Genomic DNA, 12,866 nt, shown 5'->3' with positions numbered 1-12,866 from the left:
GGAGGGATCCATCTTCTCCAATGCTTTACTCATACCTTAAACCTTATGTTTGTTGATATGGAAAGCAGTTGGAAGGCATGTGCTATTATTGTGGAGTGCCTCATCGTTCAGAATTGGCAGCATTTTTTGCTGCCTTTTTGCTATCTCTCCTTTTTGTTGGTGAATTTTAAGAAGCAACTTTAATTTGCATGACTCTCAGTTCTCATGTCTCTCTCTTTTCCAATTATTCCAGTTGTCCACCGCAAGACAACTGACCTTTTGTCATTATATCCATCTCTGCCGAGATCTGACTTTGTAATCAGGCGGCCGGTTCTCCTGAAGTCTCTAGAAAGAGGGATTTCATTTCACTGGGCACAAATGAAATAACGGTCTGACTGGCCCAGTGAAAACAACCCACCCTCCTGAGTGGATTATTAATTCATTCGGGAGACTGAATATACATGGGTTCCATAAACCTAAGGTGCCATCTAACAACAGCATCTGTAAAGACGCTAACATTTCTGGAACTCAGACACATCCTGGTCTCAGAACCTACGTGATGCATAAAAAAAAATAATAATAATAAATAAATAAATAAATAAATAAATAAATAAATAAAACAGAAAAAACATAAACGACCACAGGAAAACACCAACACTTCGGTGATTGTTTCCCACTAAAACGAAGGCACTTCTTCCAACAGGGCAAATCCAAATAGTGGCAGGGAAATGACTCATCTTTATTTACAAGGACTTTGAATTTACCCCATTACAGTTCAGAAAAGAGAAGACATAGGGAACCAATTCTTCTTCCTTTCCTTTTTCTCACATGTGCTGAAGAAACAAAGAAAAGAAAAAAAAAAGAGGAATCTGTTTCTGGCTTACAAATTTAGATTTCAGGATGAAAAATCAGAATATTATATAGGGCAGCAATGATCCCAGTTATCCAAATATGAAATCTCTTATTTCTACCACAGTAGAATGGTTAAGGTAACCATAGATATAAGAATGGCTTAATAATTTTCAGTAACAGTGCAGGAATTCTAATTATTAGGTCATAAGTAAGGAAACTAAGGCAAAGAAGAGTGGTGAGTCACATACATTTGTCTGAAAGAATTTATAATCACAAAAAGACTTCTCAATCACAGGCAAAATCAACCACTCGGAATGGGCAGGGCCCCTTTTCACAACAGCAAGGCATGTCCTGTAGCAAAATGGGAGACACACGATCCCTCCTTGCCTACTGGATGGAACTGTCTGACTTATTCATAGTCTGACTTAGCCTCCGGGTTCAGAATCAAACGTTAGTCTATTTTCTCTCAAAAACATCTATGCATCTTTGTGCCAGGTAAGCTTAAGTGAAAATCTCATAGATATGATAGCAATGGTTCTCAATCAGGGACATTTATTTTCCTACTGCTGGTGGCTAGTGGGTAAAGACCTGTGGTACTGCGAAACACTCTAGGACAGCCCATACACAACAAAGAATCATCTGGCCTAAAATGTCAACGGCGCCAAGGTTGAGAAACCTGGTGTTAGAGGAAAGCTGACACATGTCTCTTTTTTCCCAGTAAGTTTGTGATGTATTTCTGTCTCCTGATAATTCACCAAATATTTATTGAGTATCCATTATGGCACTGTGACGAAGAAAAACAAGGTCACCGCTTTCCTGAGCCACACAATTTGAAGAGAGAAAATAAGCAAATAAATAACTAAGTAAACAAACAATTTAATTCCAGAGTGTGGTACATATTGTTAAGGAAATAAATGGATAACAATAGAGAATAACTAGAAGATGTTTTCGATAGTATAAAGGAAGACCTACCTTGCCGAGGAAATTAGGATGTTTTTAGCAGCAAATAACAGAAACTCCCAGGTCAAGCTGGCCTAAACAGTGAGGAAAAATATGGTTTCACCTAACTCCAGAGGTAGGATGGATCTCAGGATTGACTTAATGCCCAGGCTCCAATATCTATCCAAGTGTCTATTCCAACTTCCTTTCCAGCATGGCAGTAAGGTCCATCATAACAATTGTCGGTCTCATAACCTCACTTAAGGGTGCCTACGGGAAGGCAAGGGAGATGGAATGGGGCACCCAAGGAACGCTCACATCCCAGTGTTCTAAGCAATAACACTGAGAATCACCTGAGTGGACTGTGTAGGTCACGTGCCCATCCCTAAACCAATGACTGTGGCCAGGAAGAATGGAATGTGCTGATTGGCTTAAACCAAACAGTGACTACCCTTGGCTGCAAGGTCTGGCTTCAGCTTCTCCTTAATAACTAAACAATCACTTGGGTGTTTCTTGGGGAAGAGTGATGTCCTAACTGGGGGGCACTCAGAAACTTTCTCTGTACATGAGATTCAAACTCAGTTTTGGAGACTGACAAGGAGCTGGCCTAGCCAAGAGCCCAAGGAAGAGCTTGGGGGTGGCGGGGTGCACAAAAGCTTTGAGGTGGCGAAAGGAGGTCATTGGCCCTCCAAGGAGAAAGTGGTTCACACTAAGCTTGGAGGGGCAGATATGAACTTTATCCTATAATTTGAGTTTTTGCTAACCACATTTGTTATGTGGTGATTCTTTGTAAGTTGGGAGGGAAAAAAAAACCCACCAGTCTTTATTTCCTTCAGGATTTTTCCATGCATTCCTACTTTTAGGTAATCATTCTTTCTAGTATCACTTAAAATTAAGACAGAATAGGTTTTATCAGAATTGTCAAAGAACAATTTTCAAGTTAATATATGAGAAGGAAAAATCTTTTAAAAAGCAAATATTGGAAAAGACTCAAATGGACAAGATTTGAGGTGTTTGAGCATTCAGATGCACAGGGACTATAGAGAAGCTATGCAAAACTCCTGATTTGGAACAATTTTCTTTGCTTCTGTAACCCCCCGCACCTGGCACAGGCTGAATACAGAGGCAGCCACAATAGTGACTCACACCAGAAGTTGAAGATCATGGGCACTTTCGTGTCCATTATTCTACCTACATGACCATTGTTTTGCCCATCTCTTCCTTCCTTTTAAGGAAGCCCATCACAACTCTTGTTTATATTTACTGCACATGATCTCTCGGAATGGCATTTTTGTTTGGGCTTCTCTTTCGTCTTTGCATTTTTGTTTTATTATTCTTTGGGAGCTGTTTCTGTTTCCAATGTTGATGACTCTCTTGTTCATCAAATATGGGGGGAAAAACCCTAGTAACTGCAAGGATACCTGTTAGCAGATTTAGGATAAAGTCACTTTAATTCCTTGTTTCCCTTTGGCTCCATAGTTAGCAATGATGTGTTGGGATAATTTTTGTCTGTTCTTTATTTGATCCTAAAATTTCTGACACTATGACAGAAATAGTGTGAGAAGTTATGTGTATTAAAAATGTAATATATCGGGGCGCCTGGGTGGCTCAGTCGGTTAAACATCCGACTTTGGCTCAGGTCGTGATCTGGCAGTTTGTGGGTTCGAGCCCCGCGTCAGGCCCTGTGCTGACAGCTCGGAGCCTGGAGCCTGCTTCTGCTTCTGTGTCTCCCTCTCTCTCTGCCCCTCCCCTGCTCATGCTCTGTCTCCCTCTGTCTCTCAAAAACAAATAAATGTAAAAAAATTAAAAAAATAGAAATGTAATAAATCAAAATAGTAAAATAGGATAAAGTAATATAAACAAGGATTCTAATTGAATAATAAGCATAGTATCATCTAATTAGATAATAATGTGATAGTTCATATGGCCCCTACTCCCTCACCTGTCCCAATAATTAGTTAAGATGAACTGATTAAATAAAAGGGGGCTACGAACATGTACAACTCAGCATTCATGGAAGCGTGAGCTGAGATAGCAGTTGTGGTGCTGGCTTTTCTTGAATAATATTACTACCACTATAATTTGTTGAATGCCTACTACCATGTAGATGTTGTATTTATATGTAATCCTTCCAAACTCCCAACAAAGATAGTTATCTCCATTTTTACAAATGAAACCAAAGCCCCAATAACAATTTGAAGATTACCCAGATATCACATAATAAGGACATACGTTTGGTGGTTTACATACCCCCCTCAATTATTACATACAACCTACGAGGTGGAACTCAAGAAGGTTTAGTAATTATCTCAAGGCCTCACAGCTGGCAAATTCATAAGTGTCTAGAGCCAGAATCAAAGCCCATAAAGTCTAACTCTGGAAGGCTGGTACTCTTACAAGCTGTGCTATAAAGTATCTTAGTATAGCCCAAGATTTGAATCTGACTTGAAACTGTCTAGCTCTAAAGGCAAGAACTGTTCCCTTCTTTCTGTTCAAAGGTGCTACCATTCCGGTGATTTTAATACAAGGTTTTGTTATGCAAACAAAGTGGGGGTGAGAGAAGTTTTTGGAAGGCAAAACAAAAAATCAGTACAGCTAAACAATTTTCAAAGGTAAGAATACAATCACCTTTAGATAGCTACTGAAGCAATTATGCGGGGCCAACCATCGAAACGCACATGCAATTTACTTTGTATGTAACAAAAGCCGGCCTCCCAGGCTTCTATTATAACCTTCTAAGAATTGCCATACTCTTCAGGAGACATATTTTTGTATCTCCAGCTCACTACTACTACCTTATCCACTTACACACATGTGAACTGTGCTTATATGTCTACGTGCCCGGGGGGAGAGTGAGCAAGGAGTTATCTGGACAACTTGAAAGACACAGAAGTGTGTAAAAGACGTAATAACAGCAGAATTCCACCTTTTTTTTTTTTTTTTTTCCTTTTCGTCCTTGTCTCTTTACCGAAAACAAGCTGACAGCAACACCACTGTTCAGGGAAAGAAACAAGATCAAACAAGAAGCCAAACTTATTAATTTATGGCCAGGAGTGGCAGGGTAAAAACGAGGTCTGCTCAAGTCAGACTTCAAAAGTAAGCAGCAAGGGATACTACAGACAGCCTTCCAAATTACGCCACATTTAAAAGGGCTTCCTTTACAAAGAAAACAGTAACAACAACAACAACCTCTTATAGTTTATTCCACAAAAAGAATATCCTGCCGGCTGATGAATACAAGAACTTTTAACACACACCCTGTGCCTATTATTAGCCGCATCAACGGAAATTCCTTCTTCTAATTCATAATTCACTGTGGGGTGATCTGTACAACAATAGAAGCGAATACACACCAAACAGTAAACAAGATGCCACTGCTGGAGAAGGCGCGCAAACACAGTACGGGGAACCGGGCCTCTCCCGCGAACTCCCGAAAACAAAGCCGGGTCCCGGCGCGCACTGCGGCCGGAACTACATATCCCAGCATACAAGGCGCACACCGGCTCCCGGCCGGACTACGGTTCCCGACATGCTCTGTTGACAGCTGGTCGGCCTCCTCAGGGTGTAGGAGTCTAGGGTCTCCGCAGAAGTGGGGTTTGTTTCCCCGCTCTCAGCCCCTCGGGGTCGCGCACCATCACCCACTAGTAAACTGTGAAGATTACGATTTTGGGGGTCAGTCTTCATTGTCCGTTTTATTCGGAGAGCAAAGAGCTGTGGCTAGGGCGGGCGGGGACGTAGGTGGGTCAGTCTGGCCGGCGTGAGCCAATAGCGCCGGAGCGGCTCTTCTGCCACTATGGCAACCGCGGCCGACCCCAGAGGGACCAGCCACCCATTGGGTAGAATCTTTCGAGAAGGCTCGAGAAGAAGGAAGCGGAAGTGGCACGTGGAGGGGCCGGTGGAGGCGCCGGTGAGTAAATGCCGCAGATTCTGGAAAGTTCTGATCAGTGCGATACATAAGGCTGAGGAATTGGGACCTCCCCTTTTGGGTCGGTAGTTGAGCGCCGCGCCGGTGAGCAGCGGGTGCAGATCGAGACAGTCCTCCCGAGCTTGAGGAGCGCCCCGCGGAGACCGAGCGCCGCTTTCTCCCGTGCTTAGTCCTCCGAGTGCTGCCACTGTCCCCGGGAAGCCGGAGGCGCCGGCAGGCGGGCCGTTCGCGTTTCCGTCCGAGTGACAGAGGAGCGGTCGGACCCCGCGGGAGCCGCGCGCGGCCGGGGCAGGAAGCGGCTGCCGAAGCAGCGGGAGGGCGGCAGGAGGACGCAGACCCAGAGCCGAGGCGGAGGCGGAGGCGGACCGCGACCCGGCCATGTCGGTGGTGGGGCTGGACGTGGGCTCGCAGAGCTGTTACATTGCGGTGGCCCGGGCTGGGGGCATCGAGACCATCGCCAACGAGTTCAGCGACCGCTGCACCCCGTAAGTGGGAGCCTGCGGGGGCGCCGGGGGAGGTTCTGGAGTGCGGAGAGAGAGAGCAGGGGCCGGGGCTCGCGGGCGGGCTGCGGCGCGCCGGGCCGAACGGAGGGCGGTGTGGGTAGCGGTGCGCCCCTGGGGAAGGTTGGGAACCGGCGGCCCGGCCCGGCAGGACGCTTGCCCGACAGGGGTGGGGGCTTGCCGTCGGGACTGGAGGGGGGTCGTTTTGGCGATCCCGAGGCCAAGAATAGTCTCAGAGTGGAGAGTCCCAGGGTCGTCGCTTCTGGGGCGGGCTTCCTACTGATGGGAGAGCTAAGGCCAAGCCCGCGATTTCGTTCCCTTTTCTTGGCAAGCCTCAGCTCGCTGCTTCCGCGGCCGCCCCCGTTTCCCCACGCGGCTTCTGAGCTGACTGAGCCGCCCCCAGCTTGTCCCCCTCCTTCCGAGCCTGCCCCTGCGCACCGCAGATGCGGGGCTGCTGAGCTTTTTCTTCCGCATTGAGTCTCCGAAATGAACTAGAAGCTTCCAGAGCCTGTATGCTGCTGCTTGTCCAGTGAGCGGGCGGATTGTTGTTAGCGACCGCAGAATCACTCCTTTGATAGATGCCTTTTCTTGCGCACTTTCCGTTGCTAACGCTGGTAGACTTCGTGCCTGGGATCGTTTGTGGAGATGTAAACGGCCTTTTGCTCGTTTTAGGAGAGCCATTCAGGAGGAATCCTAAATCATGTTCTAGTTTATTAATTTTGCACAGTTCAAATAAAGGAGATAAGGTGAAAATTGCACACTTTTGTGCTAGAATTCGGGGATGGATGTGGTCAGAATTAGAATGTTCTATTCCACAGCAGCATGGGGTGGGCAAGGGCAACATTTTATTAAAGCAACTTTTTCAAGGGGCTTATTTTCTGAAGATCATCATGCAAACACGCCTGCATGTACATTGATGGAAACAACTGATTCCTTCTCAGGAAAATTAATGTAGGTAGTAATTTTTTCAACGTCTGAAACCCAAGATAAAAAGCCTAGAATGATACCTTGAGCTCACAGGTAGGATGACCGATGGCCATTTGTGAAGGTGAAACTCAGAAAATTAGCAAATGTTTGACATTGATAGTACCATTGGAAAGACTTATTCCACGATTCTACCTCTTTGCAAATCTACAGTCTGTTCTTTAGATATGTAAAGGTCCGTATAATTGGAGTACGCTAAGAAAGACAGTATGTCAGGCTTTCCTGCTTAGGTACAATTCACATCTTTGTTCTCTTCGATCCAATAAAAAAGAAAAGCTGTTCAGATGAGACTAGGAAAATGTTGTATACGTGGCTGTGGTGACCACTGTGAAAGTGAAGACAGCAGGTATGTCCCTAGAAAAGGTAAACAGAGGGCAGCATTGGAGTTCCCTGTGATCTTGTTGATACAATAGATATTTGACTCACTTGCATTGGCCACTATTAATTTCCAAGTGGAAAATGAGTAAAGTCGTTCTGCAAAGTGAATGGTTACTCTAGTCCTAGAATGTTACTTTGTTTTCAGAAGGTTCTAGCCTTTGCTTGAACACTTCTCCAGCTTTTAGGATGCTATTTAGAGCACCTGCACAGATAGTTTGGGTCTAGGGTATCAGAGCAACCTTAAACTTGATGCAGCCCCGTGTTTAGTGCCCTCAGCATATTCCCACTTTGTTCACCTACCTGCGCCTTGATTTAAAATCTGATTTGCGTTCCTCCTGACAAGACTTGAGTTTATCTGTGCTCTGTGCTACCATTCCATTTCCATTGCTGAGAAGGCTGCCTCACAGAGGTCATTTTTCATCTCTTCAAAGCTGACTTAATTAATGGAACTAATTATTCATGCTTTTCCCTCAACAATTATACTCTGTTTGCTGTGGTCCTTGCTCTGCATCATACTTACTTGGCCTCCTTAAGTAGAGTTCCCCGTAGGACCCTTTTGTGCTTTTAAACTGCAGAAACCTAACTTAGGCCAACTTGTTTGGATTCATATAAATCTGTTGATCCTGAAGGGGTGGAGGTATATCAGGACAGTAATCGGTATGACAGTGATACTTAGATTTGTACAGAGTTGCCAACTGAGAGTGGCATTCACTCCATATATTTTGCTGATCATGTGGCTAGGGCCAAATTAATAATTCCCTTTATTCAAAGTATTTTCAGAGTTAATGTCCATTTCCTAATAATTGGGGACCTGGAGAATTACACGGGTATTTGAAGTAATGGAAAATGCCCCCTGAGCCATGAGCAGACTTTTTTGGCTAACTGCCCGTTAGATTAGATTCTCAGAGTAACAATTAAGTGGGCTTCTACTAAGTATCTGACTAAAGCTTTAGACTACAACATTGTGCCCTGCTTGTGCCGCCCACCAGCACCCCTGACCGTGGGTAGGAAACTGGTGTATTATTTTCTCGTCTATCCTTTTCAACATTTTGAGACCTGTGGTTTGTATATTTTCTAGATCAGTCATATCATTTGGATCAAAAAACAGAACCATTGGAGTTGCAGCCAAAAATCAGGTATGTTCTTTAAGGCCATTCTGGTCACGTTTTTAAGGGAGAGGTTATGAAATATCGTAGGCTGTTTATGTTTGAGTTTTAGAAATGTAATGTACGTATTCTTTAAGAGCCCTTAGATGGTTATTTTTTCTTTGTTCCCTTCCTCTTTCAGTGAGTAAGATCTGTCTTAACTTTCTAATCTGCCAACCTTAATTTTTAGTGATTTTGCTACCTTCTAATTTATCTAATTTTTAAAAATTATAAATGAGACACCTGAAGTTCTTTCATGTGGAATTGTGATACTCATTTAAGAGTTAAGGAAGATTTCTTCTAGAAGTTCTATATTTTAAAAGCATTTTCAGGTTATTTGGTAAGGTAAGACTGGGGGAACTGTCTGTCTAGATGTGTGCCGTCTTCAGGGTAGCTGTTAGATACACTTGAATTTGCCTCCTCTGCATTGAAATGGGAAGTAAGTAGGACATACACATGAGCTTTTGAAGTCTTACAAGGAAGTAAAGTATCTCCTTAATATTCAACATGAGTACATGTTGAATGACAGTATTTTGGATCTGTTAGACTAAGTCACTGAAATTAACTTCACTTGTTATTAATGTGACTAGAACATTTATGTATGCCCCTTCCATTTAGGGCTCACATTATAACCAGGAACGCTTAGGGTTGGGAAGGAAAAAAATAAAGGAAAAGAACACGAAATTTGAAATCTGTTTGGAGAGGCTGTAAGAAAGAGATTGAAAAAATTCTTTTAAACACAGAAAATAGTACTGCTGAAAAAGAAGCAAAACTCTAAACCCTGGAATGCTATAATAAGGCAAGTTGGAAGAGATACAAGGCAAAAGAGAGAAAAATAGCTATGCACACTCAAAATGGTGTACTTAAAAGGGACACATCAGTGGAGGAACTGTCTCCCTCAATATGGCTATTTAGAATATTGATATGCCAGACCTTAAAATGCTGTTGCAGTTTTTTTGTGGCTCTGTGAGGAGACTCAGTGGAGGCTCAGATGTAACCTGTAGATTACTAGATACACTTCAACTCCATTTCAGAATCACAGGGAATTTTAGTACATAAACATGCTTAAATTCCATGTTTGAAAAACTACTACTGCCAGGCTGTATTCCTCCCTTTAAAAGAAGTAGACCAGAGAAAACAGTAAATAGGAAACTGTTCTGGTATTTTCATTACTTTAGAAGTCTGTTTTTAATCTTTTATTTTAATTGTTTCTGTATTTTAAATACAGTTTTTACTGTTGAGTGCTTTGAGTGAAATATACTATGAAGTGGGACTTTTTAATCCGGAGTCTAATCATCAAAAATATGCAGTTAAAAGTCACTTAGAAATTTTGAATGATCCTTGCTGCTTCTGCTTTTTGGTACCGATAATTAACATTCCATGATTATAGCAGCCTGTGTATTTTATGGCACAAAATGTTTATCCTGACCAATTAACAATTTATTAGACTATAACAATTAACGTTAACTTTTTTAAAAAATGTAATTTCACTCGTAGTGCTTTTAGATCTCCTTATTCGTGTATTCGGTGGATATAAAACGTAATAAGTTTAGTGGGGAGAAAGGAATGAAATAAAGGGATGCAGTTCTTGATTTGTTCAGGGCTTTAGAGGTAGTTTCCCAATCTTTGATTTTATCTTGCAGGGTTTGAAATCTTTTTAAAAGTCTGTAGTGACAGCATTGCCTCCTGTTCCTTCTCATTTCCTACCTTTTGGCATTTCCCAGGTTTGCAGAGAAAGTTACTTATATTGTGGCTTGAGTCGTACAATTGACTTTTTATAAAATTATAATTACTGATGTTGCAATTAGAAAAAAAAAAACTAACTTCTCATTTCTTTTTCAGCAAATCACTCATGCAAACAACACAGTGTCTAACTTCAAAAGGTTTCATGGCCGAGCATTCAATGACCCCTTCATTCAAAAGGAGAAGGGAAACTTAAGTTACGATTTGGTTCCAATGAAAAATGGTGGAGTTGGAATAAAGGTAATCTAACTGACTAACTTTAATGTGCTTAATAGGAAATGAAAGTCACCTATAGAAAAAGCGCCTAGTTCTTAATAAATGTTTACCTCAAATTTCTTAATTAGATGATCTTTTTTTTGTCAAGTTCTTTTAAACTGTAGGTATATGTTTTAATGGCCAAAAAGTATTTAAGTGGCATATATTGCTATAACTTAATTAATATCTTATGACTTCTTTATAATTGTTAAAATTTAGGTTTACTTAGTGGTGCTTAAAAAGTTCTCCATTGTGTTACAAAAGTCTGTTCCATTACAGCCCAGTTGCAATTGTTTGAAGAGCACTCGTGTAATGCAACCAGAGATCTGTTCTTAAACTAGCGGAGGCATTCCTGTGTTATGACCTACACAAAATGATATTTGTCACAGTGATTCATCTCTTCAGTTAGAATGGAAATTTACTACTTTGTATAATGTTTTCACTAGTACTTTGGGTAGGGGGAAAATTTACCCTAGATTTTTTTTCTCTTCATCTCTAGAGAAAAGTTCTTTGTTGCATTTTGGGTTTGGTTGGTTTGGTTTTTGGTGTCCTGTTCCTTTCTTCTTTAATGACAGCTGCAACAATAAAGATTTTCTAGAAGAGGATATGTAATAATATATGGAAGTTAGTATTAGCATGTAAACGTTAAGTACCACAATGTTTAACATGTTTCTTTCCCTCATACAGGTAATGTACATGGACGAAGAACATCTGTTTAGTGTGGAGCAGATAACAGCCATGCTGTTGACGAAGTTAAAGGAAACTGCCGAAAACAACCTCAAGAAACCAGTAACAGATTGTGTTATTTCAGTAAGTAGAATTCAACAAGGCAGTGTGTTTTCTTTTAATTTGCCTTTCTTCCTACCCTTTAAGTGTTATTACTAGAGATCAAAATCCTGCTGGACTGTATTAACAGAGTGTTCAGGAGCATTTCAGAGTATGTTTGAGTGGTATTTTTAGCAAGAAGTTGCAGGAGTTCCTGACTGGAGGTGCAAATCCACCTCTTGCGGGACTCTTTGAAAAGACTGGTCGGTTGAATTGGAAGATGTTCTTTTTTTTTTTTTTCTAAATTTTTTTTTTCAAGGTTTATTTATTTTTGGGACAGAGAGAGACAGAGCATGAACGGGGGAGGGGCAGAGAGAGAGGGAGACACAGAATCAGAAACAGGCTCCAGGCTCTGAGCCATCAGCCCAGAGCCTGACGCGGGGCTCGAACTCCCAGACCGCGAGATCGTGACCTGGCTGAAGTCGGGCGCTTAACCGACTGCGCCACCCAGGCGCCCCGAATTGGAAGATGTTCTAATGCTGTCCGTTAACAACACTGTTAGACAACCTGTACGCTTAACGGGGATTTTCAGAATTCTGTCCATTGTGAACCAGTTCACTAGAAGTTTTATGATGTAACCTTACCAGTAGTGACAAAACTTAAAAGATTTTTAGCACTGGAAAATCCACTATCAGTGGACAGTTGATAAGTTATCAAGGGGTATTTGAAAAGGACAGAAGTCAGTCTTTTATTTGGACACCAAAAAGGCAGCTGTAAATTCTGCTTTCCCAAATGTGTAGGGTCACCTTTTGATCTGCTCTGGTTATGCTCCGCACTAAGACTGTCTATAACAGACTACATCACGCGTGGTCTTTGCATTACAACATGAGCAGGGTGGCCTGCCCAGACCAGTCAGAAGCTTTGGTGACAGTGTGTCCTAGGATGTGAAAGGATGAGGCAGAGAGCCCTGTTTGCCCTTGCAAGGCAGAATATGTTCTACTAAAAAGGAGTATTGGGCTGTTGCATGGAGAAATAATATTAATCTCTGGTAAAATTAAGAATTAAGTTACAAGTCAGTAATTTTTCCTTTTTTTTTTTTTTCCTAAGTAAGCTAATATGGAAAAACTGCTGAAAGCAGTGTTCCTGATTTGAAAAGTGAGCAGAGACCCACTTTTGCTCTTACCTCTCTTTCTGAAGCAGCTACAAATACTTTGGGGAAAAAAATGAAAGCCACTGTACTAAGTTTTCTCTTAGGTACTTTCTAGTTAAGTGATTCTATGAATGTATTGTTAGATTCTCCTGAAGAGTGTCCTAGTTAAAGTGCTGTCCTAGAAAGTGATCAAAAGAATTAACCTAGCTAAAGCACAGGTCAGCACCATAAGAAATTTCATCCCATCCCTT

General features: G+C 42.0%; 1 protein-coding gene and 1 long non-coding RNA gene across 3 annotated transcripts in view; one reads left to right on the top strand and one right to left on the bottom strand.

Moving 5' to 3' along the window:
- Positions 1-545: 545 nt before the first annotated feature.
- LOC125171901 (uncharacterized) lies at positions 546-2,206 on the bottom strand. The gene is made up of 2 exons (XR_007154491.1): positions 1,804-2,206; positions 546-812 (listed from the first exon to the last, which is right to left on the bottom strand). It is a non-coding gene; the product is annotated as an uncharacterized LOC125171901 (long non-coding RNA).
- Positions 2,207-5,683: 3,477 nt separating this feature from the next.
- Positions 5,684-12,866, top strand: part of HSPH1 (heat shock protein family H (Hsp110) member 1) — a 24,264-nt gene continuing 17,081 nt past the window's right edge. For both annotated transcript variants that reach the window (XM_047867614.1, XM_047867603.1), the window contains exons 1-4: positions 5,684-6,180; positions 8,636-8,693; positions 10,545-10,685; positions 11,388-11,510. In XM_047867614.1, coding sequence (XP_047723570.1) covers positions 6,074-6,180; positions 8,636-8,693; positions 10,545-10,685; positions 11,388-11,510 — 429 coding nt within the window. In that variant the 5' untranslated portion in view covers positions 5,684-6,073. The remainder of the gene's footprint in view (positions 6,181-8,635; positions 8,694-10,544; positions 10,686-11,387; positions 11,511-12,866) is intronic.

This window comes from Prionailurus viverrinus, chromosome A1 (genome assembly GCF_022837055.1).
Source record: "Prionailurus viverrinus isolate Anna chromosome A1, UM_Priviv_1.0, whole genome shotgun sequence".
Classification (NCBI taxonomy): Eukaryota; Metazoa; Chordata; class Mammalia; order Carnivora; family Felidae; genus Prionailurus; species Prionailurus viverrinus.
This window is presented reverse-complemented; position numbering and strand designations above follow the sequence as displayed.